We start from the raw sequence: 22,643 nt of genomic DNA on the forward strand, positions 1-22,643 counted from the left end.
TGTATCTCGCTATTCACTTCCTGTATGTTTGCTGGCACAACATCTTCACTTTCGTCTGCATCACGCAAGCTGTAGTTAGATTTGCTCTTTGACACTGACCCCAATTTTTTTGCAGTTTGCCAAATTACCTTTTGAATATCCATCTATAGAAGAAATCATCCATCAAATTTAATAGGGTCAGTTCCTCTGGCTAGGACTGCCGGCTGCAAACTGGACATCGTGCATCCCCTTTTTTTGTGCAAGTTCTCTAAACCTCATGACAGCAAGTGCTTGAATAGCAGTTGGAGGTAACAAGCTTAGGACAAGAAGAATCTTCATTGTTTTTATTGCTGGCCTTGTTGTACAGCGTCAGCTTCGGTCGTGCTCTGGAATATCATATGTTTGATCAGTTATAGAGACTCAGAGGAAATACGAAGCTGACAGCTTTAGAGTGGCTGGGAACACAAATACCTTTTATTTCTATTAGAATTTTCCACAAGCTTTGATTCTGGGAAACGAAGGAGATGAGACTACAGCTTCCCTCATCTCTCTACTAAATCACCCTGTGCTTTGGTCTAGACTTGCAAATTTGTTCTCAAAACCATTGTCGTCCTCTTACAGTCTAGAATCTCATTAAGAAACTAACTGCAAAATCAACTGCTCTTGCTGACATGTTTCCTGATTTAGATGCAGCTGGATCCAGCTGGGTCTTAATGCCTGAGATAGCCCTATCGAAGGGTTGGTTGTTTTTTTTTTTTCCCCTCTTGACACGGTTAAATCTAGTTGCATTAGGAATTTAATTAGGAGTTAGTTTAATTGTGTTTTGAGCTGTTCTTTCTCCCATTCAGCTTTCTTAGCAGGGGCTGTGAGTCAGGAAGACTCTTGAGTTCTATTTCTGTCCTTGTCACTAACACTAACGGCCTTGGACTTCTCTGTGCTGTTTTTTTTTTCTGTTCCCCCAGTGCAAATCAGGCTTCTCATCCTGCTTTTTTTCCTGATTGTGGTGGGTAGAGAGTGCTTACCTCTGCAGATCTGAACTGAATAGCTCTCTGGACTGTCTGTCTGGGAACAGCAAGCCGAAGTTGAAACTTGTTTTTTATTGCAACTTGCTGGAAGGTGCCTTGTGGCTGTGTGATGGAAGGTGATTTCTTCAAACTTCATAAAGAATATCTCCATTGCTTCCAGTGATGGAGATCAGTTTTCTGAGCAACGGTCTGCTGTGTGGCTATTGTGCGAGAGAGAGTGAGCTGTGATAGTAACTGATGTAATAAAAAAACCCACCCATGCAAGTTTGAAAACAAGCTGCCAAGACTTTGCCAGAAAAATCTGAAGCGAAGCCCCACTCACCCGCTGCTTGAATTACTCTGTGATATTTACTTCTAGATAAAGTGACATGTAGCAAGTAATTCACAGTATCTATCTACCATCTAACACTGAACAATCAGCTGATGTATTTGCAGTCAGTAGGCTGACGAGGTTTGAAATTTTGTTTTAGAATCCATTATAAAGAGCCACAGCACACGGGAGGAGCTGTGTACTCGGGCTGGTGCTTTGGGTATTAAAACACGAGCCTTTATCTTGTGTTTAAGGAAAAAAATGGGGAGAACAGTGGCAAAGGCAGCTGTCAAAGAGCTGAGGCTTTCCTGAGCTTTGGGTGTCGTTCTGAAGGGTGTATTTACAGAAATTTGCTTTGAGGAAGTGGCTTTGCGACCGGAATCAGTTTTGTGTTATCTGAGAGGCTGATCAGCCTCCGGCCCCGTTGCGGTTGTGCGTGTAACCCCAGTGTTCACTCACACAGATCACCTCGTTGACTAAGAGGTATGGGATTGTCTTGGTGCAGCTGCAGCAGAATAATTTATACTCTCCCGAGTCAGGGACCTTGCCCAGGTACCCGCGCTCTCGCTGCCGTGTTGTCATCACGGATGCCAGGTGTTGTGTAGCCAGGCATTGAGTTTTGACCCTGAATCAGCCACTGCCCTCTTGTGCAAAATGATTGGGGGTCTGCAAGATCCCTGCGTGAAAGAATATGGAGCACAAATCCACCGAGTGAACTCAGTCCCACGCTGTTTATTAAGCGCTTTGGTTGTTTCTCCTTATTGTGCCTGGTGCTCTCAGAAGAGGTTGAGCTCTGGGTCTCTGTGTCACAAGTGGATAAACTGAGGCACGTGGTGGTGGAAGTTACCCGACGGGTGTATGGGAAGGGTCAGGAATAGAAAGTCAAAGAGGTTGCGTTCACTTGATTTTGTCAGGGCTTTCCTTTGGTAGTGACAGACTGGGGTTTCACTGACAGCCACACCTTTACCATCCCGTAAAGGAATGATACATTTAGAGTTTGAGAAATGAAGTGACGTTAGATTAACACTAACCAAGGTGAGACTCCGGAATGGTTATCAGCTGTTTGAAAGCCTCTTAAATGAAAATCTCTGCAGTTCACTTCTTGTTTTACTCAAAGATGAAGGCTAACATGGATGCTAGAAAACAGGCAGGTTAGCTAGCATCTCTCTAAATTGCTCAAGTTCCTGTTGGGATCTATTGGATTTACTGTAATCTTTAATTATAAAATGTAATTACTTTAGAATGGATTATCAATGTTGGTGTCCGTTTCTGTGGGTTGCTTGGTAACGTCTTTCATGTGCTGAAGCACTATCTGTTCTGCGAGTTGCAGGCTTTTAAACCCACAAAGTAAAAGCCTGTGGATATTAATGTCTGCCTAAATGGAACCTTTCAGTCAACTGGAGTTAACAATGCAGCTTTTTTGTTGTTATTTTGCTATTACTTAAAAACATTTCTAAGGACAGTGTCTCAAAGAAGTAGCCTGAGAAGTTGCTCAGCTTTATGTTAAAGATTTTCAAAGCAATTCTAGCCTTTTTATAACATTCTGCCATGGTGTTTGTATGGATATTTATATCTCCATGTGATAATATTAAAAACAGCAACAGAAAATAAACATGGTACTGTTTCATTACCTTTCCTGCAGTCAATCCTGAATTATACAAGCGTATGCAAGTCTGATTAGAAAAAAATACCATACATTATTCCAGATATAAATGGCTTATCCTGATGTGTTCAGGCAGACTTTTTCTTCTGTCTGCAAGACTGACAGGCAGTTCCTCTTTTTCTCTGCATCTTGTCATCTGGCAAATTATTTTTTACACATCTGGGGAAAATATATGGCATTATATTGCAGGTTAAAAATCCAAACTAGAACAGGGCTATTTTGGGGTAGCAAGAGGGTTAGAGATGGGAAAGAACAGGTCCTAGTTTTGAAACTGATGTGACAACTACTCTTCTTCCAACTACAGAGAAAGGAAGAGAAACCTGTCTGGTAATTTTTGAGGTGGGAAAAAACAAGTAAGAAATACAGCAGAGAAAGAAATACTTAAAATTACACCCACAACCACACTTTTTTTTTTTTTTTTTTTTTTTGTCTTTGAAAACCCAAGCTGGAAATTTCTTAGATAGCTTAATAGTTAAATATTGAAGGGGGGGGGGGTTGAAGAAAGGAGGCTAAAGAGCCACAAAAGTGGTTATCTTATGAGGATAATGGCTTTGTGTAATGTTCCTTGGAAGTTCTTGAAAAGGACTGATTGGTTGGTATATTTAGATTTCATCTTTTAAGCATTTACTAATTATCCCAGGCGAGATGGATAAAACTAATCAAATAGCTGTTTGGGAATGCTCTGCATTTTGAAATCTTCCCTGGTAACAAAAGGAGGGCAAGTGATAGCATGGGGGATTTTTTTCTTTTCTCTTTTTTTTTTTTTTTTCTCTCTGCTTTTTACAGGGATTTTCAGTAGTTTAGTTATTACATATATTAAAGAACACCAGGTTTGCACATCTCTTCAGAGTGAAAACACTTCCTTGGTCAAGTTTTTATCCTGAGCCCTGTTTCTTCATTATTGGGATCACAGAACCTGCTAAACACCTTCTTGTTCTGAACTCATCCCGACTTCCTTTCCACTGGACTCTCGTTTTATCCATAACCTCAAGTTCCCTGAAAATCAGTAAAGCAGTGGCACTCGGAAAATCAAGACCGTAGTACACATGGGCAGAAATTATAAATCCCAGCTGCTCAGTATCTCCCATGTTACCTCCTGGGTGCCAGACCGAGGAGCTGTGGTGCTCCCACGCAGCGCGTGCGGAGAGGGAGCGGTATCAGTTTTGTTGATGCTTTTATTTACTGAGTCTGGTGATTTTTTAATGTGTGATTAGGCATATTTGATGTTGTATAACCTAAGAATTCTTCTTCAGACATGTCAAGAGCAAATGGAAATGAGAGAATGGGCAAAGCTGTGGTAGAGGTATAGGTGCTGTTGTGGTGTGCTTGTTAGTTTTAGCAAGTAGAGAAGTTTGGAGTATCAGTGGAAACATGAAATATTTGTATGATTTCCTGCAGTATTTGAAGAGGCACAACCACTTGGTGTTTGGCCCAGTATTTTGAAGGAGAGTATTTATAAAGCTGACTTCTAAATATAAATATTTCCATACATTAAATTAAAAAAATGAACTGAAAGCAGTTTAACCTAGCCTTGTTCTACATTGGGTTTGTGCAATCTAAATGCTGCAGTGTTGGGAACCTGCAAAGACGTGGTCGAAGACCCTGAACCAACAAACAGCTGGGTGCAGGACTTGGCACTCAGCACCCAGCTCCTGGCTGCAGGCTTCTGCCCGTATGAAATGCACGTGGGCTTGGGAGCGAGATCTTTTTTGGGTTTGGATGAGAGCAAAGCATGAGAAAAAGTAATGGCTTAAATGATGGAAGTGATAAGGGTTTTCAGAAAAGTGCGTTTTCAGAATTCAGTTAAGTTACTTGTAGTTGATTTTAGTATATAATCGTCTAGCTGAGTAGCTGAAACTCTTGAAAGCAAAAAGTGACTTACAGATTATAGAAGAGAAAGAGCAATCTGACAAATTTGATTATAAATTTGGAAGTCTCTGCTATAAATCAGCTGCAAGCCAGGGTGATTAGAATTTCAGGGCCAAATAGATAATTGTCTATTAGATGGCAGATGGCACACGGGTAAGAACAAAATCTAAAATTATGGATCTATTTCCATAATTTTTGTGGTTCCGGTGCCATTTTTCAAATATAAAATGGCACAATGTTAATGCTGATGTATTGTGATCTGTCATGGCTAGAATGGCATAAAATATTCACTTCTAACCTTGGCGTCTCATCAGAAAGCTGACTTAAACACCTTGCTATGCAAATTTCCATTTTGCACCTCTCGGCTACATCCCCTTATGTCTCAGCCCAGCGTTTGGAACCTCTGTCAAAGAAAGCTCCCGAAAGCTCCGTCTCAGTCCTCCCTACGGTCTATAAATGTGGAGTCCTCGCTTTTAGAAACTTGATGAATCTCTTCAGTGGTTTGGAAGTTGAACTGCTAAATTTGGATTAGAAAGACAGCTGCAGAAAGCCAGAATGGGCAGAATGGCACAGATGCTTTTGGCTTTTAAACTTTTCCAGTTGCTGCTTTTGGATCCATCATTAGAGAGGAAAGCTTGATCTTGGAAGATGGGAGAGTACCACATGCTGCATCTTGCCTCCCATATATGCAGGGTTTAAATGCAGTGAGCAAAATTTTGTTCACGTAAAGGAAAACTGACAACGCTTTAGTATGACGAGGCAGCATATCCAATCTCATCCATCCTCTGTCTGCCTGATTATCAGGACAGAACAGAGAAGGAGGGTTTAAGACACTGCAGCCAGCACAGCCCAAGGAATCGTTTTGTAGTGGAACTTTCTGCAACACCGTGACAAATGCAGCTTAAATGGTTGAATAGGCAAATTAAGAATAAACATGTTTATTCAAATAGCACTTGGGAGTCCTGTGTGAAGTGAGTCACTTTGGGGTGTCTGTCAGCAGGCCTCATGTCCCTCCTTGTATGAGAAGACAGAAGGAGAGGAGGAGATTTCCTTGTGGGTTATAAGTGGTTGTTGAAGGGAAACCTGGAGTAGTTTTCTCGCCTGTGATGGAGGTGCCAGCGAACTCTGGATCCCAGAGAGCCATCTGTGCCACCGTGGCAGAGATGCCCAGGTTTCTCACAAGCTTTGAAGAAGAAACTTCAGACCTTGTGGAATGGAGGGGTTAAAGTTGAGGGAAGGAAATAACTTTAAATTTCATACTCAGCTTAAAATGAGGCTGATTCAGAATTACAACGTTAGGAGTTTTATGCAACAAAACAAAGTCATTTCCACATCCTCTCCGTGTCCAGGATTTCTGTGTGCCAGAAGGGTGGGTCCTCCTTCCTCAGCTCCAATTTAGAAGAGAAATGAACTGAATAGATTGCCTAGCTGTTTCCTTCCTGGGGCACAAGCCCCATCACACTGGGGGAACGCTGTCTTTGTGGAAACACCATCGTTCCTGCAGTAAACTGCCAGACCAGGCTCTGAGACATAAAAGCATTCGCTTGGTACCATCAGAGAGAGTCCAGAGTTCCTTTAAGATTTTCCCTGTTACATTAATGCAGAGTGAGAACTTCCCATTTAGAATATTTTTGCTAGCTCTCTGGGGTTTCTTTCAGTGGCAGCATTAAAATGAACACCCTGAGTCATACGACTGAAGCATGTCTGAGTGAATTTTGTGGATGTTTTTTTCCCCCCACACACCCCCCGGTCATTATTTAGTTTCCTCAGAACAGAGCCCTCCAGTGACTTATACATCCCACACTTGAGTTTTTAAAACCCAAGTTGACTTTATTTGTTTGTCCAACATTCCTTCTCCTGGTGATGTTGGAGTCTGAATGTTATCAGTCAGTTCAGCAAATGTTTATCCTTGTCCATATGACGAGCTCTGTGAAACTTTACTTTGGAAGCTTGATGTTTAAAACGGGGCGGCGGGGGGAATCTGGTGATACGGCTTTTTTGTGTATGTGTGCTAATCAAGGAGGGTACTGCCAGAGGCTTGCAATGTTGGGTTTGTGAAACGCACAGCTGGAGGGAAGGACGAAAGTCAAAACTGAAACGACGGTAGGAATTTCAGACCAAAGTAACCTGCATATTCTGATCCTGAAATAGAGCAGTAAATGCTGTTGCAGGTGCTAGATGGGGCACTCTGTGGAGGAATGATTTGTTTTAAACTGTCATTTTCTCTCAAATGTCTTGTTTGAGTAAAGCATTTTAGAAGACTCTTATCTTTGCTGAGCGGCAGTGGAGAATATTGTCGATTCTCTGAAGCCACCTTCTTCCTTTTTGTTATCCGACTTTTTTCCAGGGATTGAATCAAAGAATGTACAGGTCACTGCGATGCTGGGGCTGACACTGCTCAGAGCCAGGCTGTGTGGATTATAAAATAGAGCTTTATTTAAGGCAGTCCTTAGAACCTGACAACTCCTAGCCTGTGCTGGCTGAAGAGAGGATACTTGTAGGCTTAATTTTTCCTACTAGCTGGAGCCAGGGGGGCAGGAGGACAGAAAAAAGCTGTGCTGGTGTGTGTGTGTGTGTGTGTTGGAACGTGCACAAACACGCTGCCTTGCAGCCCTCAGGGAAAGGTTAATGTGCTGAGCCTGGGCAGGACAGTTCAAATGTCCCGAAAGGAATTGTTTGAGTTGGAAGGGGTTTCTCAGAAAGCACACAGCCCATCTGCAGGGCTCTGTTAAGAAAGCACTTTTGAGTTTTGATAGGAAGATATCAAAATGTCATGGATTTCCCCTTTCTCCTTTATGAATGTATTCTGTTAATTAATAGAAAGACAATTTCTGTGCGGTGTTTAAGCAAAGACCAATTTCTTCCTTTTCTCACCACAGTATTAAGCGTGTTGCGTGCCTCCGTAGTGCTGCTTTGCCCAAGCTGTAGGTGTAACTGCTGCAGGGTGGGCAGATGGTGGGTGGTTTTGCAGTTTGATCAAGTTTTATTGTTCCTATCCTAAAGAAATGCAAAAAATCAGAAGATAACATCCCTATACTTAGGGACATAACAGCTTTGGCCGTACATTTTTAGCCTGTTTTAATTACTGTTTGAAATACTGGTACTCCGTGAAAAACGTCAGAAATTCAGAGATGGGGACATCTTTCTAAAATTCCCACTTGGTTTGCACGACCAGGGCAAAACCAGAATTTCAGTGTGTGGTACTTCAGAAATGTGCCAGTCCCAAGTTCTGCACTAGGAGCGATGAGTTTGAGACTTCAGTGTTCAGTGTGAATTAAGGTTCTATAAATAATGGACTATTGATTGCCAGGTTTCGTAGTGAATGGGATGCTCCCATTCATTCCCAGAGCTAAAGTTCAGAAAACTTTCCATCCTGTTCAGCACTTTCATTCAATTTTTCTTTTTACAGATGATGAAATTTGCTTGGGATAACTACAAACAATATGCACTTGGAAAAAATGAACTGCGACCCCTGACTAAGAATGGTCACATCGGTAACATGTTTGGTGAGTTCTGAAACAATTTCAGTGCAATTTTGTTGAATTTTTTTAAAGGTCGTGTGTCCATGTCAGTTCCTTTCTCTGCAATGCAGTGAGGTATCTGTAAGAGCTTTGATCTCTTTCCTCTTTCCATTTTTATGAAGTGAGACTTTTAACACAGCTCCTACGGGTTACTTACCCATATCCCATTGCTGGGAATCTCATTCCTCCAGGCATCTCTCAGTCCCAGCCTGCAGCACCTCTGTACAGATCTAGCACCAAACGTGTCTGAGAACAGTGCTAAAACCAACCAGTGTCTTGTTTAAAACATGAAGTCAGTCCAAACCTGACAATGCTGCTATTTGTCTAAGCTTGTAGACGTCAGGACCTGACCAAACTGAGCTTTTTCTCTCTCATTGCTCCACTGTTGAGCAAGATGTGAATTCCATGAAATATTGAGTGAGTGAATCAATATTAAAGGCTCTTTATACTATGTGCTTACTGGCTTGTGTAATTTTACTTTTTAGGAGATTACCTTTTTTTATGTGAGCCACTTACATAATTTCAGTGCTATTCCCCTGCTCGTTCTGGTGGGATACTTGTTGACCTTTTGGGATATAAATTGTCTTTTTCCTCATTTGCACTCAAAGCATTTCCCTGCTCTGCCTGCTCTGCCCTAGCTTGGCCTTGCCTGCAGAGGTTGTGTGATGGTGAGGCAGCCAGCAGAATCTGCTTTAGCAGCCCTTTCCCTCCCGTCCTTGGGGAACACTTGCTGTACAGAGGTCTCTCGGCTTCTTTCCACAGGAGTCTGTTTTGCAGAGATTGTCTCCCAGAGTCCCTTGCCCGTATTAGGTGGAATAGAGTTCTTTAGTGGGCAAATTATCTGTGAGCTTTACTTCCTCAGGGCGAAGGAATTGGGCTAATACTCTTGGAAGAAACACTCCCATTGCTGGTTTTGCACTCTCTGGGTGTCCCAGCCCTTCTCCACATCAGGTACGTGCCATGGGGGCGATCTTCCAGACTGGAGGTGTGAAGATCTCCTGCTCTGTGTGGAGACTGAGCACAGCCTCCCTCACAGACCTCAGCAGCTTCAGGGAGCTGTGAGATGTGTGTGAGAGGGAAGGTCTGAAGGTGGAAATAGCGTCACGTGTCTTCTAGGATGGCCAAAATGATGGAGGTGGCAGAGGAAGGGCTGGCTTTTCACTTAGCCACAGCACGGGGAGAAACCTCCACTCGTGGTGCCACCATCAAGTCCTTTTATTGCCCCAGATGAGGCGCTTGGCTCTTTAGTTCCTGCAGAAGTACCAGGAGGGTTAAATCTGGTTGCGCAGTGCTGGAAGTTGCACAGAAGCCGTGCTAACGATTGCTGGGGTATCTGGAGGAAGCAGTTTTGCCCTTGTGCTCGTACAGGCTGTGTATGACCCGCCACTGCTCTTCCCCAGTCTCACTTTGTCAGGAGCAGAGATTTGGGTTGGTTTGTCCTTTGCCTCCCTCCTTCAACACCCCAGGTTTCTTACTTGACAATTTGCATTAACTTCAGCACTAAGTTAAGCATTTTGCAACTTTTCCATTCTGGCAGGCTTGTCAGAATTCCTCAAGGAGCATGCCTGTAAACAGACAAAAATATTGAAAGCTTTTAAATGCATTTATCATGCTAAAACAATTGGCAGTACTTATGCTTGTTTGTGGCGTGCCTGTGAGCACTCTCAAGGAAAATTCTTTGGAGCTCAAGGATTTGCAGACAATTGCAGAAAAGAAGGTACGTGGTACATTTCAGCCTCTTAGTAGGCTTTTCCTCATTTAACTGTTCTTGGTAAAGAACAGAAACGTTAGGCAAGCCATAGCTGCAGCCTACTATCCCTCTGGTCTCCAGAGACTTTTAGAAATTAGGACAGGGCACTCTTCGCCTTCTTCATTGTTGCCCATTGCCCCTCGTGTCACATCATGCATCTTTTTATTCCAAACTGCATATGTAATGAGGCAAATCGAGTACTCTCCATGCTGGAGGTGTCAATATTAAACTGAGATTTCTCTGCAGCTGCTTCCGTGTGGGAGGGAAGGAACCTCATTGGGGCTCTTTTCAAGTATGTTTGTGTGCATGAGAAGCAATCGAGTTCTTGAAGGGTGATACATTTTCCTGTTGTGGATGTGATGCTCACTTGTAGCCTAGCCTTCAGTTTAGCAGCCTCACCCTGGGGGAAGCAGGGGAGCTGCTCTTTATCAAATATTCTCTCTAATCAAAGTAGAAATACAAAATAAACATTCACCTTGTGCTCCTGCTAGCATTCTGCTTCTCTTAGCAGCCATGAGCTAGCATCCCTCCCCGATGCCTGCCCCGATGTCAGGAAAATCACAGGCAGAAGGACTCTTGTATCTCGACCCTAGCTAATCTCCTTTCTCCTCTGCTTTGGAAGGTGGCAGGTCACATCTGGGGGACTATCTGTCCCATTTCCATATTTTTTCAGAGATCAGACTGGCCCACTACCCAAGTAAGTGCTGGACTGCTACATGCCCTGGAAGGCAGCGTTCCCACTCACTTGGACTTTGATCTGGTAACTTGGTTTTACGTTCCTCCTTGTGATTGATGCTCTCCAGATCCTGTTCCTAGTGCATCAGCTTCATCAGGATTCTCTCATATTCTGAACGTAGCTTACTTGTACAGAAGTCTTCTGATTGCTGTCATTTATAATCATTGCAACTTGAAAGCCCTTTCCTTAAACCCGTTAGCTGTGATTCTTTCATAAGTGTTATTTATTCATCTGTGATACTTGTGATGAGATGTGCCATGCTAAACATTCCATCCCATGCCCTCCGGTGGGTAAACATGTTTTAGACTTGCAGCCATTTCAGATGTGTGATGATTTCCCTGGAAATTATGCCATGGAAATGGGCAAAGCACACTACTAGAGTGGAAGGATGATCTCTCTTAGAATAAAAACCTGCACCACAAGGCTGCAATGTGAACGACTGCACAACTGTAGGGTTTTCAGAATGATCTGCAGAATTTCTCTCCGTACTTTAGCTAACTCAAGGGAGACCTGCAGAATATCTAGGCACTGTTAGAATCAGGCCCAAAACGTACGTGTTTAGGAGAACTATTTAACAAAAACGGCCCAGCTGGGCTCGTGGCTAAGGGTGAGGGCTAGAGATCCACAGGTATGTATTCTGTTCCCAGTGCTCATCTAGTTATTTTAACCCTTCTTACCCCAGCATCTCAGCATTCCTGTCTTTGGTGTTGTGAGCATTAATTTAATTGATGTTTGCAAAGCATGTTGAATTCCTTGGAGTGAGGCTGCTGGAGAGGGCAACCGTATTATGTAGCGCAGCACTTGAAATGCACCTGTCACTGTGATACCCAGCATTAGATAGCTGAATTATTATTCTGCCCGCTCCCTGGGTCTGTCATAGCCACTTATTTTTCTGACAAAATGTTTTTAAAATCCTGTTAGCTTTACAGAGTTTCTCTAGCTATGGGAGAGTGAGCTGGCATCTATTTCTGCTCATGCATCAGCTGAATTGTCAGTTATGTTTTGATTGCACAGTCTTTTAACAATGATAAGGTAAGAAGCCCGATTTTCAGATACCTCTTGAAGTGTGCAGTGCTGGCAGCACTAGAATCCTTCTTTGACTTATAACCTGAGCCAATTTGCTCTGAAATCAGTGACAGCAAGTAAATATGGAACCTTGCTGTGCTGTTAGACAGTCATTTTTCACCACCTAACTGCACATTAGTATATTAATTTTATTATAAAAATAGCAATCCTTAACTAGGTTTCCCCCCTTTTTTTCCTCTCTCTCCGCCTGAAATCACACCTGAAATTATGAATTGCCTTGTGACAGCCAATGCTTCTCTCAGCATATGCTGAATTTGTGCATCTTTGCAAGGCATTCTAGCTTTATCTGATGTGAATCCATGTGACAACTGTCACGTTTAGGACACAGCCAGGTCACCAGAACTGGATGGCAAGGATCTGACAGCAGCTGGACCTAAAAGATTTAAGGCGTTTAGACTTCATCCTCATGTAGGGCCCTCCACGTTGTTCATTTGACAGAGTACACAGGGCTATCTGCACAGGCTGGGTAACAGTGCTTGGAAGATCAGTGGCTGCTTAGGCTGGGTTTGTGTACTCAGCGCAAACTTTGGCCTGAACTGTCCTGACAGTTTGTTTTGAAGACAGGAGGTCATTGGTCTCGGTTGCCTGGAAATAGTGCTATTTTGGTTCTCCAAGATAAAAAATGGGTTTGAACTGGCTGGGGAAGAAAAGTAGTGACCACATGAATATATACATATATATATTCAGGTTTCTTCTCCCTGGCTAATGCAGTGCAATCCTACTGGACTTTCTCATTGCACCGTGACACTGTGACCTGCCCAGTTTCTGATCTGGATGGAAATTCAGGTGACATCTCCCCACTGGACTTACACCCCAAACTCCTTTCACAGCGACTTTTAACAGCAGGTAGACTGCTCTTTGACCACCACCTCAGGTGCTGGGCCCAACTGGACACAGAAGGCTCCACATCCCAGTTAGTCCTTCAACCATCCAGTCTTGCCTGTTGAGCCAAACATTTTCCAAATAGCTGCTTCCTTCATCAGTGATTTAGCTAGGAAACCGTGCAGCAGGCAGGAAACGTTCCCACCTCAATTAGAAGCAACAGGAGTTGATGTATGAATATTTAACGTGGAAAGGTAATTGGATGAAAATATTAATCTAGCAACATTCTAACGACCAGAAGAGAAATGGTATCCTCCAATTGTGCAATCACTTGGTGCAGCTTTTCTGTTCTGCCTATGAGTCTCTTTCCCTGTGATCACAAAATTACAAAACCCCGGAGTGTCCTTTTATGTGATTAAAATAATAATAATAATAATAATAATAATAATTGCTCTCTGAATTTGTATGCTGAATTATTCCTGCTGCCTATTGCAGATGACATTAGATGGTTGGCTCTACGGGCTCTTTAAAGAGAAAAATATATATAGTAATAAAGATGTTGCTGGAACACTGTTGCTCCCTGGCTTCATCATCTTTTTTTTTTTTTTAATGTATAAAGTTAGCCAGTTGAATATTATTTTCAGGAGGGGCATTTTGAGTTGACGTTGGCTTTTTGCTGTCACTGAAATCTGTAGCAACAAACTTAATTCCTGTCAGCAGGAAGCAGTGAATCAGGATATCCTCCAAATATCAAACTCAGAGATTGGTTGCATGATTCATGTTAGAGCTGACATTTATCCCTGTTATGTTTTTTCTGTTTTTTTCCCCTGCTTTCCACCTGCCAGGATCACTCCTTCCAGACACCAAGGTTGTCGCTAATACTGTAGGAGATCCGTTCCCACTCTGCTCACACCTTGGGCCATGCTGGGAATGGTGGCTTCCTTTAAACATGCTGGTTTCAAGAATTAGCTCAAACATAAGGGCTCCACTGAACCCTAAACCTCACACAGAGTTTTAAGCTTTTTACAGTGGCTCAGCTGACAGGTAGTAACTTGTCAGCTTGAAATACTCATTTAAAAAGTTTAACCAGGAAAAAAAAATAAAAATTAATGTCTCGTATAGTGGCCTAGGGCCTTCTTCAAGCACTTTTGCTATCAAAGCAAAAAGAACTAGACCTAATCAGCTCCATCATGGCAGCAATTCTTGAAAAAAATTTATTTGAACCAAACAGATTCATCTCCCCTCAGCTGAGATTTACATTTTAGAAAACAAAGAACAAGCTCAGAAAATTCAGCGGAGGACAGCCTTGGCTTAAGATGTAAAGCACAGATGCACGTTGCAGTGTCTCCGTGTTCAGCCCTTTAGACGCGAGGACAGCTGCGGAGATTGGACTGCAAGGGTTTGGTCTGGGCCTGCCTTTAGCAGGAAACCGGGCAAACTTCACATTATCTCAGTGTAAAACCATTAATCATCCCAGGCTTCCTCATGAGTTCCATGAACTTTCCATTGACCCTGAACAGTTTTGAGTTTAATGAGGCCTAAAAGTAAGAGAGAGTCTTGGGATTTGTCAGAACTGCTTTGCACAGCAAAACAGAGGAGAAGGAAACAAAACAAAACAAAACAAAATTTAGAAAAACAGCCATTAAAGTAGCAAATGAAAGCAGCAAAAGAAGGAAAATTCTGTTGTGATGTTGTGACTAGAGAGTGTTCTTTGGGACCTCGTTTGGAGATGCTGAGGAGCAGAACGTACGGTGGTATGGAGGAAGCGAAGCCACGCATGAGCAGCCCCGTTACCATGCAGACAGGGGAACAATCCAGGCTGTAACTTTTTTTTTTTTTTTTCCTTTTTTCAGACTCTGGGGGCTGCATTTCAAAATACAGTGAGCTTTAAAAGGTTTTTTTCTTCTTTTTTTTTTTTTTTTTTTTTTTTTAAATCACCCTGTTATGGATGTTGTTTGTGCCTCATTCCGGACACTAATTATGCGGAAATAATTGTCTAATCTTCAGAGATATTGAGCGTGTGATTAAAAGGCAGCCAACTGAGAGTGGGTGTAGTTGGACTGCTCACCGATTCTTCTCTGGATTACGGAGGCGTTGGTGGCAACTCCACAGCAAAAGCTGAGTTGGAGGCTTGGCACTTCCAACTGGCTTCAACTAACATCCAGCATCCACTCCAAGGATCTTAATGGTGCCCCTCTGGGCAGAATTGATAATAACACGGAATATACAGAGTTGAATACCAGACTTGGAGCTCCTGACAACACAGCTACCTCTGCTTTGGTCAGAATACATCTTTCAGAAATGCTGAGGGCTGTTTGTCTTCTACCCACCATTTGCAATGAGATGCTTTACATAATTTCCACTGCAGACACAAACTCACGTGCAGACACGCGCTACCAGAAACTACATAAAAAAGCAGAGCAAGTTACGAATGTATTTTAAATGTACTTTCAGCTGTGCCTTTTTATGTTGGAAATATCTCAAGAATTCTGGTTTTCTTATCTTCATCCCTCTGTATTTAGCTTTTCGTTGTTTATTCAGAGGAAATGGATAGTTACAAACTGTGTAGCAAAACCCCCACTTACCTTCTTTGTTTTTAATTCACTCCTTCCCCACTCTTGAAACTTCTGAAGAGATTAGGCAGGTTCAGAACTGGCTTTGCTGTGTTAGATTTCACATTTAGAACTTAATTGCTTTATCATATCTCTTTCTGTGCTACTGCTGGTTTCTTGCCACCTTCATTATGTATCTCATTGGATATTCGTCTGGATTAGTGTTAGATTTTGACATTTTTCTATTCACCTTCAGGAGATCACATTTCATATGGCTCCTGCTACAGAATTTCCTTTTCTGTAATTTTTTCCAGGTACTTGTTTCCAATATTTTTTTTAATCTCTGCTGCCTTTTGGGACAAGAGAAGTCTCTTCTCTCACTTAATCAGTAGGTTTAACATCATCCCATAGGACATCAACTTTCAGATTTGTCACTGGTTTCAAGGTTGGATATATGTGTTCAGAATATTGTGGTAGGCACTTGTCGTTTGAAGACCTTTATCCTTTTTAAAAATACTATCTTTTAGCCTCTCAGGATTGTTCTTGTCTCCAGAGAGAATTTTTTGGGGGAAGTTCAAGAAAATCCCTTAGCCTTTGCTTGAGGCACCAGTGTGAAAAACAGGGAGGATTTTTCTGGTCTTACTAAAATTGTTCATCCTTCTTCTGATGTTTTATTCTCAAAAAATCTACTGCACCCTAACACACTTTATATGCAGCTCCCAAAAGAAAAAAAAAAAAAAAAAAAAAAGGAGGAAAAAACTCAGTGCAGGAAAATGAAGGTGTTTCAGGAGAAAGTTCTAAAGGCAGAGGTTGTTTCCGTACAAATTTCAATATACCCATAATATCCTTGCTCTGATACAAACATGCAATTAAGAACACCTAAGTTACGCCTATTTCTCACCACAGTGCTTTTATGAATGTAATCATGAATACATGATTACATAGGGATATCATTTCTTCACAGAGCTGGAGGATGGGAGAGCACAAATTATGTGAATACTAAAGCATAGTGTGGTCCAAGATCACAGCATTCCTGATGATGGTCTTTGCAGCAGCCTTGATTTGTCTCTCATCTTAATTTCCAAACTCAAATCTGTGCTGTGCACTGCAAGAGAGAGCAGATAATTCAGGAACAAAGAAACTGAGGATCAAGTTTTTCCCGTACATGAGAGCAGAGAGCTTTCATTGACTTCACCGAGGCTTTCTTCAGGCATCTGGAAGTGGAAATGGCCTTCAGGTATTAAAATTGACACCTTTTGACTAGGCTAGAACATTCCTTCTCTCTTGGCAGGCTGCATCCTGGTTGCTGTGGGAACCAGCGTTTTTAATTTCCTGACTTCTGTGTACATCCAAAATTGTAACTGTGATGTACTCTGTCACTAAGGTAGCTTTGGGGGTTTACAGGGAATCGAGCCATCACAAAGCATTTTATGTAGCACTTCCTTCCCTCAGAATCACTTTGGTGCCTCTCCAAAGGGCATCTTCATGAGGCTTTTTGGAGACCTGCAATTCTCATTCATCTTGGTGAGTAATCACAGAATGAGAAAGAAACAGTGAGAGGTCATTTAGTCCTTCCCTTCTTCAGCCATCCCTAAGCTACCCCATGTTGGAAAGTCGTCGCGGGCATTCTGCATCAGTGCTTTACAGTTTTAGAGCGTGTACTGGTGTCTGACCTCGCTCTCCCGTGGAGAGTTAAGCTGCGACTTCTTGGCCTCTCCCTGTGGATGTGGAGAATGGTTTACCATCTTATTCTTTGCAGCATCTCTCTGTGTTTTTGCAAAATACTGCCAAGCTCCCTTCAGTCTTTTCCCCTCAAGGCTGAGCAACCCCAGAGCTTTCCAGCTTTAATGGTGGGCCACCTTCTGTGGCCTTCTCCTCAGTGCTGCTGCTCCCCCAAAGTCTCCAGATGAGCCAAATGTTTCCTGAAGTGGGTGCTGTGTCTTGGTTGAGGCTTTACCAGTGCAGAGTGGGGTACAAGAGCCCTTTCATGGCTTGCACATGACACACTTTATTCACCCGTCCCGGGGTGGGTTTTGCTCATTTTTGCACCATTACAACATTGTTGATTTAAGCTGAATTTGTGATCTGCTGTAGCCTCGGTACCGTTTTCTGCAGACTGCTGTCTAACCACTTATTCCGTATGCTTTGTGGTTTGTTGTTCTTCCCTCAGGGTGAAATACGTTGTGTGTCCTTATTGAATTGCATCCTGGTTATTTCAGACTATTTTCCCAATTCGCTAAGATTATTTTGATATCTAATCCTGTCAAGCAACATACTGGAGAGCATTTGGAGTCTTTCAGCCAGGGTCATCTTGGTGTGACTTTAACAATATAGGAGAGAAAAGGAAGAATGTGGGCAGATGGTTCCAAGTGATGGAGTTACCATGGCTTGATGTGTTCCTGCTCGTCAGCTGAGACATATAATGGACCATTTGCATTCTCCTGACCCATTGCATTCACAAATAAAATGGATTTAGATTCTTTCATTGTTGATTATTAAGGATCTTAGCTCAGATTGTGAGCAGTATCTGGATTGATAGCAGATGTCCAGGCCCAGCACCTCCCATTCTGTTGCATTCTAAACAGCATAATTAATTCTATTAATTTTGAGGCAAAGAACAGTTTCATTCCCGTATCTCTGAATTCTTCTCTCACACCTGGGCTTGTGTTAAGGATCAGATCATTTCTGTCTGCACTATGGGAGGTGATGTTTGCTTGTCTGGACTATAGATAAAAGCATGTCAAGGATGAGCAGTTTTATAACCCAAACTAGAACGCACTGTCTGTTCTGCAAAGCCCCTCCAGAGCGTATCTTATCTACTGAGGGAAAAATGCTGTCTAGAGTTATAAGCTGCATCTCTCTCCTGTGCTGTCATAACACATCTGCCATAGCCACTTTTTGGGAACTGTGTTTGGAAGATAGAAGGGCACATTATTCTTGATTATTATAACAAAGAGTTTCTCCCTTGAATTCTAAGATGAATTAGCAGTCTCGGCTTGTTTAACTGCTACCTGTGTCTCTCAGAGTCCGTGGATAATAGTTGCGGGTAGGATGTGTGTGTTTGTTTTAATAGGCCTGTTGGGACCCCTCACATTAAATGATGCCAGTCCTCGAGGAGGTATGTGAAGGATCAGTAAATAATATATAATCAGATTACCTTTAACCAGTCTAAAATTAATTTCAAACATCCAGAAGAGGAGAGACCAGCAGTGTGTTGCCCTGCTAGTGTTGCTCCTGTTGTCTTCTGCTTAACCTCGTTGAACTGTTGGTCCCAGCATTACTCCTTGCTTGTCAAATTGCCTATCTTTGCCAGAAGTAATTACCTCTGCTTCGCTGACATCTGAGCCCTGTTGCCCAAACAAAGGAGAAAACCTCTTTCCCGAAGGAGCATTTGAATGATTATTGCTTTCAATTTTCCACTGAGCTCTCCTTAGCCGACATAGTCTGCCTGCAATAGAATCCGTGTGTCATGGGAAACGGATTGGATGCACGTGGAGAGTGGATTTGCAGTATCTCTCCTGTATCAAGGATTGTGTTCCTGAGGCTCAGTCAAACCGTTTCCTCTGCTATGACACTTCTGAATAGAAACGGTTTGATTTGAGCTCCAGGAGGTTTGGAGTCATGCAGTGATGGGACAGTGCCTGTTGTTGGAGGATCTCTAAATGATGAAAGATGGTTGGAGAAACGGAGGAAAAGAGGATTAAACTGGGGAGCTGCTGCCAAGTATTAAATACTTAAGAATCAGTTGGCAATAGGTGCTTATCATATATCTTCTCTCCCCTTCCACTGAAGGAAGTAACTGTCTGAAGGGCTGTTACTATGACAAGCAATTCATTTTTATGCTGTACACCTTTCTTTTTTTTTTTTTTTTTTTCCGTGCATAATAAGAATATTTCTAACCTGTTCGCACCAGGCTGATCTCCTCTAGACACAGTCTACTTTGCCGTGTTCCTAAATGAGCATGAGCTCTCTTTTTCTCTCTCTCACCCATCACTTGTTCAGGGGAGAGCTGCCATTGCTAGTTCAGTTTGAATGATAGACTTAATTCTTCAGGGGAAATTGATATTTGAAAAACATGAGTGGTTTGTAATCCAAAAAAGCTATTTCTTCCCCAGCTGGAACACATTCTGTATTAAATTTGATCATAGCAGCCTAAAAGCCAACACTTCAAGATGCTTCTCCGTGATGCCAGATTTACCTAGAAACTGTGCAGCACATATGCTAACACCCATTGTGCAGTGCAGGTGGAACTGTGATTCATTACCACTTCGTGTGAACTCAGATGGCTCCTGTTGACACTGAAAAATAGACTGAGCTATCTAGGAGCCCAGATGTTTGGGCAGTCTCCCTAATGCCAGTCTTCAAAATTCCTTGCCTTTAGGTGGGAGGTGGGTCATCCTGGTTTGGCCGATGGCTCTTTCAAGGCGGTGTTACCTTTTAGTCTCTTTGCACACTCTGATATACCATAGGCTCTGCTTCTTCCAAGCCACGTGCTCCAGGATTAGTTGCCCTTCTGTTTCTAAGCATCTTTTCAGGGAATGATCAGCCCTTTGACCTCTCCTTAGTTGGGGCAAGTGTGACGTTGTACACCCTACAGTGTCTAGGACTAGGTTTTTTGCTGATTTAGTGGCAGTGACCTCAGCATTGTCCCTGTGTCTAGTAAAACGCATGGGTTTCTGATGGATCCACTAAGTATTTCTTCCAGAACTGCAAGAAAATTAGCATCTCCGGGATCAGATAATTGATAGCTGAAGTGATGAGTGCCAGTTAGTAGCCTACAAAGCAGGGTCATCGTTCTGTCAGCTACCAGAGCCAAATCTCTCCGGAATCATGAAGTGGAAGAGATCAGGCATGGCACGTCAACATAAACTGAAATCAAGGGTGGTTTGTTGGGATCTGGGGGAGCTTGTCACTGCCCCCCCTGTGTCTGTTGCCCCTTCAAATGCCAGGGAGAGGCAGGATCTGCAGGTAACCAGAACTAGTGCAGTTAGTGAGCTGGGAGCATGGCAGTGCCCAGCGTGTTGCCCCAAGAGCTCCACCGATGGCTGCTCAGGGCTGAGGTCGGCAGGGGAGCAGGGCACAGAGCTGCCCGTGGCAACTGCCCGTGAGCTGCCAGAGGCCAAGGGCTCTGCGAGGTGGGTCTGCTCTTCTGCAGACACCCCCTGCTCTGTTCGTCAGGGCAGCATGCGTGGGGTGGAGAGTATTGGGGGTGTGACCTTTTGACCAATATCTGGAGAGGAGAGTGAGGAAGATTAATATGAAGAAGACAGGAAAATAACCTTGGATATGAAGTGTTTTCTGATGAAGTCCCTGAAGTGTAGGTGCAGTGGTTTATTTGGAAAGCAAAGAAAAATGAGGTTGCTGAAAAGCTAATGGACTTTTTTTTTTTTTTTTTTGTCTGCAGGAGAATGTGCTGATAAAAAAAGAAATAGATCTTTTCTAATTCTTGGAGTACTTTTTTTGTCCTCTTTATCTCTCTATGCTGCTACCTTGTTGCTCAGATGTAATTTGTTTAGTTTACCTTAAATAAAGGGAATAAAGTTGCTCTGTTACAGCTATCAGGTTCACAGACAAAAGCCTCAATAAATAAGACACAGTGGCAAGGCCGTAACTCAGGTCTGATGGTGTTGACTTTGCAGGCTTCAGCTGCAGTATGTAGGTACAGTTCATAGGCAGCTGAAGGGCCAGGTTGTAATGAGACTTAACTGAGAAATTTTCTTTCTTTCTGGAAAAGCCTGCAACCTGTTTCCTAGTTTAATTTGGATTTTCCATTTAATTTGTGTCAGCAGAACAAATAGTACCAGCCCTGACCTAGAGATCACTGACAACTGGCTTGATCCTACTTGCAACGTGAGCAAATTGTCTTTCTCCTCGAGAATATCCTCTGGAACTGGAGTGTATCTTCCAGTGCTGATAACCAGTGTAAGGTTTCCATGCTAGAGGACAATTATGAAAGGAAAAGTTAAAAAATGAACTAGCAGGAGTGTTTTTGCGTGGCCAGCAATGCCATTCCAGAGGGAAGGTGCGTGGCTAGTGCAAGGTGCTTAGGGCAAATGGAGACAGAAGCGCCAGGTCAGATGATGGTGGATGAACTAATGTGATGAGCAGAGGTGGTGAGACAGCAGCTGATAAGGGAGCAGCCCAGTGCACGAGGGGCTCTTTGCTTAGTGCCTTGTGGTCTGTTGATTCTTGTTTCTTGTCTTGCTGGAACTGGAACTGAGTAGAACAAGCTCAAGCTTCAGTCAGCGTGCTGCAGCACCTTCCCTGAACGCGGATTTTAAAATATTTTTATTTCTCTAACCAGCACTTTATTTAAACTCTTTTAAAACTTGGGGGTGGGGGGGAAAAATGCCTCCTGCTTTTTTGCTGGCAAAAGAAACTAAGGCCCAGAGCAAGCGGGGAGCTCTGGCCTAAACCCAGATCCTATCTCAGGAGTTCCAGGCTCCCAACCACTTGTTCTTCCTGACCCAGAGCACTCAGCAGAGAGGACTGGCAAATCTTCACTGCGAAGCAGACTTTTCAAGAAACTGTGCAGTGATTTTCACAGTTTACTTTGTTGCCAAGCTGATCCTGAGCTGTGTAAGAAGTCTCTGTGTAGATTTCCCCCAGAATTCGACAGTATGCCACCACCCAGAAGCTGTCTGGTGACGTGGTCTCAGCCAGCTACCAGGCTTTCTCACACAAATCTCTGGATAAATGTCAAAAGTTCAGTCTGATCTCCAAGCACTATCAATGAGAAAAAGAACCAAAAAGAACAAGAAAAGCAGCGCTCAGAGATGGTCGCTTTTCAAACTCCTGTTTTAACAAGGCACTGATTTTAATCAAAGCCAGTTCAATCTTTTGAAGCCTTCAGTACCAACACAACCAGAAGAAGGGATCTCAGTGTTTTCAGTTCTTGTTTTGCCCTGCGTCGCCTGCACCCCAAGAGGTGAAGACAAATAACCAGTAACTGGAGTCCTTTGTGCCTCAACAGTTAACAAGTTCATCATGTTTCATAGAAACTGCATCCTAATTTTTATTCCAAACAAGATTTCAGCACTAATTTTTGTTTTGACAAATATGATTTGACATAAGAACAGTGGGAGTCAAGACCTTTCATTTTTGATCTAGGTTTACATTGCGCTGATCTAAAATTCCTCCCCCTTTCGCTCCTGCCTTTCAGTTGTAAACTTGGTTATTAAAGTTAGCAAAAAGCTATTTGAAACTCTCTGTTCTGTAGCATTTAAACAGTCCTGCTATATGCAAGATTAAGTATGATAGCTTCCTAATGACTTGTGCTGTTCATTTTAAGCATTGGCACAATGCACTGTTGTACAGATTTTTTTTTTAA

The 22,643-nt window shown here is 42.8% G+C and overlaps 1 protein-coding gene across 1 annotated transcript in view; it reads left to right on the forward strand.

The window, feature by feature from the left end:
• MAN1C1 (mannosidase alpha class 1C member 1) overlaps positions 1–22,643 on the forward strand; it is a 67,841-nt gene that overhangs the window by 14,373 nt on the left and 30,825 nt on the right. Inside the window, exon 3 of the mRNA XM_074925877.1 lies at positions 8,256–8,352. Within this exon, the coding sequence (XP_074781978.1) occupies positions 8,256–8,352 (97 nt within the window). The remainder of the gene's footprint in view (positions 1–8,255; positions 8,353–22,643) is intronic.

This window comes from Athene noctua, chromosome 24 (assembly GCF_965140245.1).
Source record: "Athene noctua chromosome 24, bAthNoc1.hap1.1, whole genome shotgun sequence".
Taxonomy (NCBI): Eukaryota; Metazoa; Chordata; class Aves; order Strigiformes; family Strigidae; genus Athene; species Athene noctua.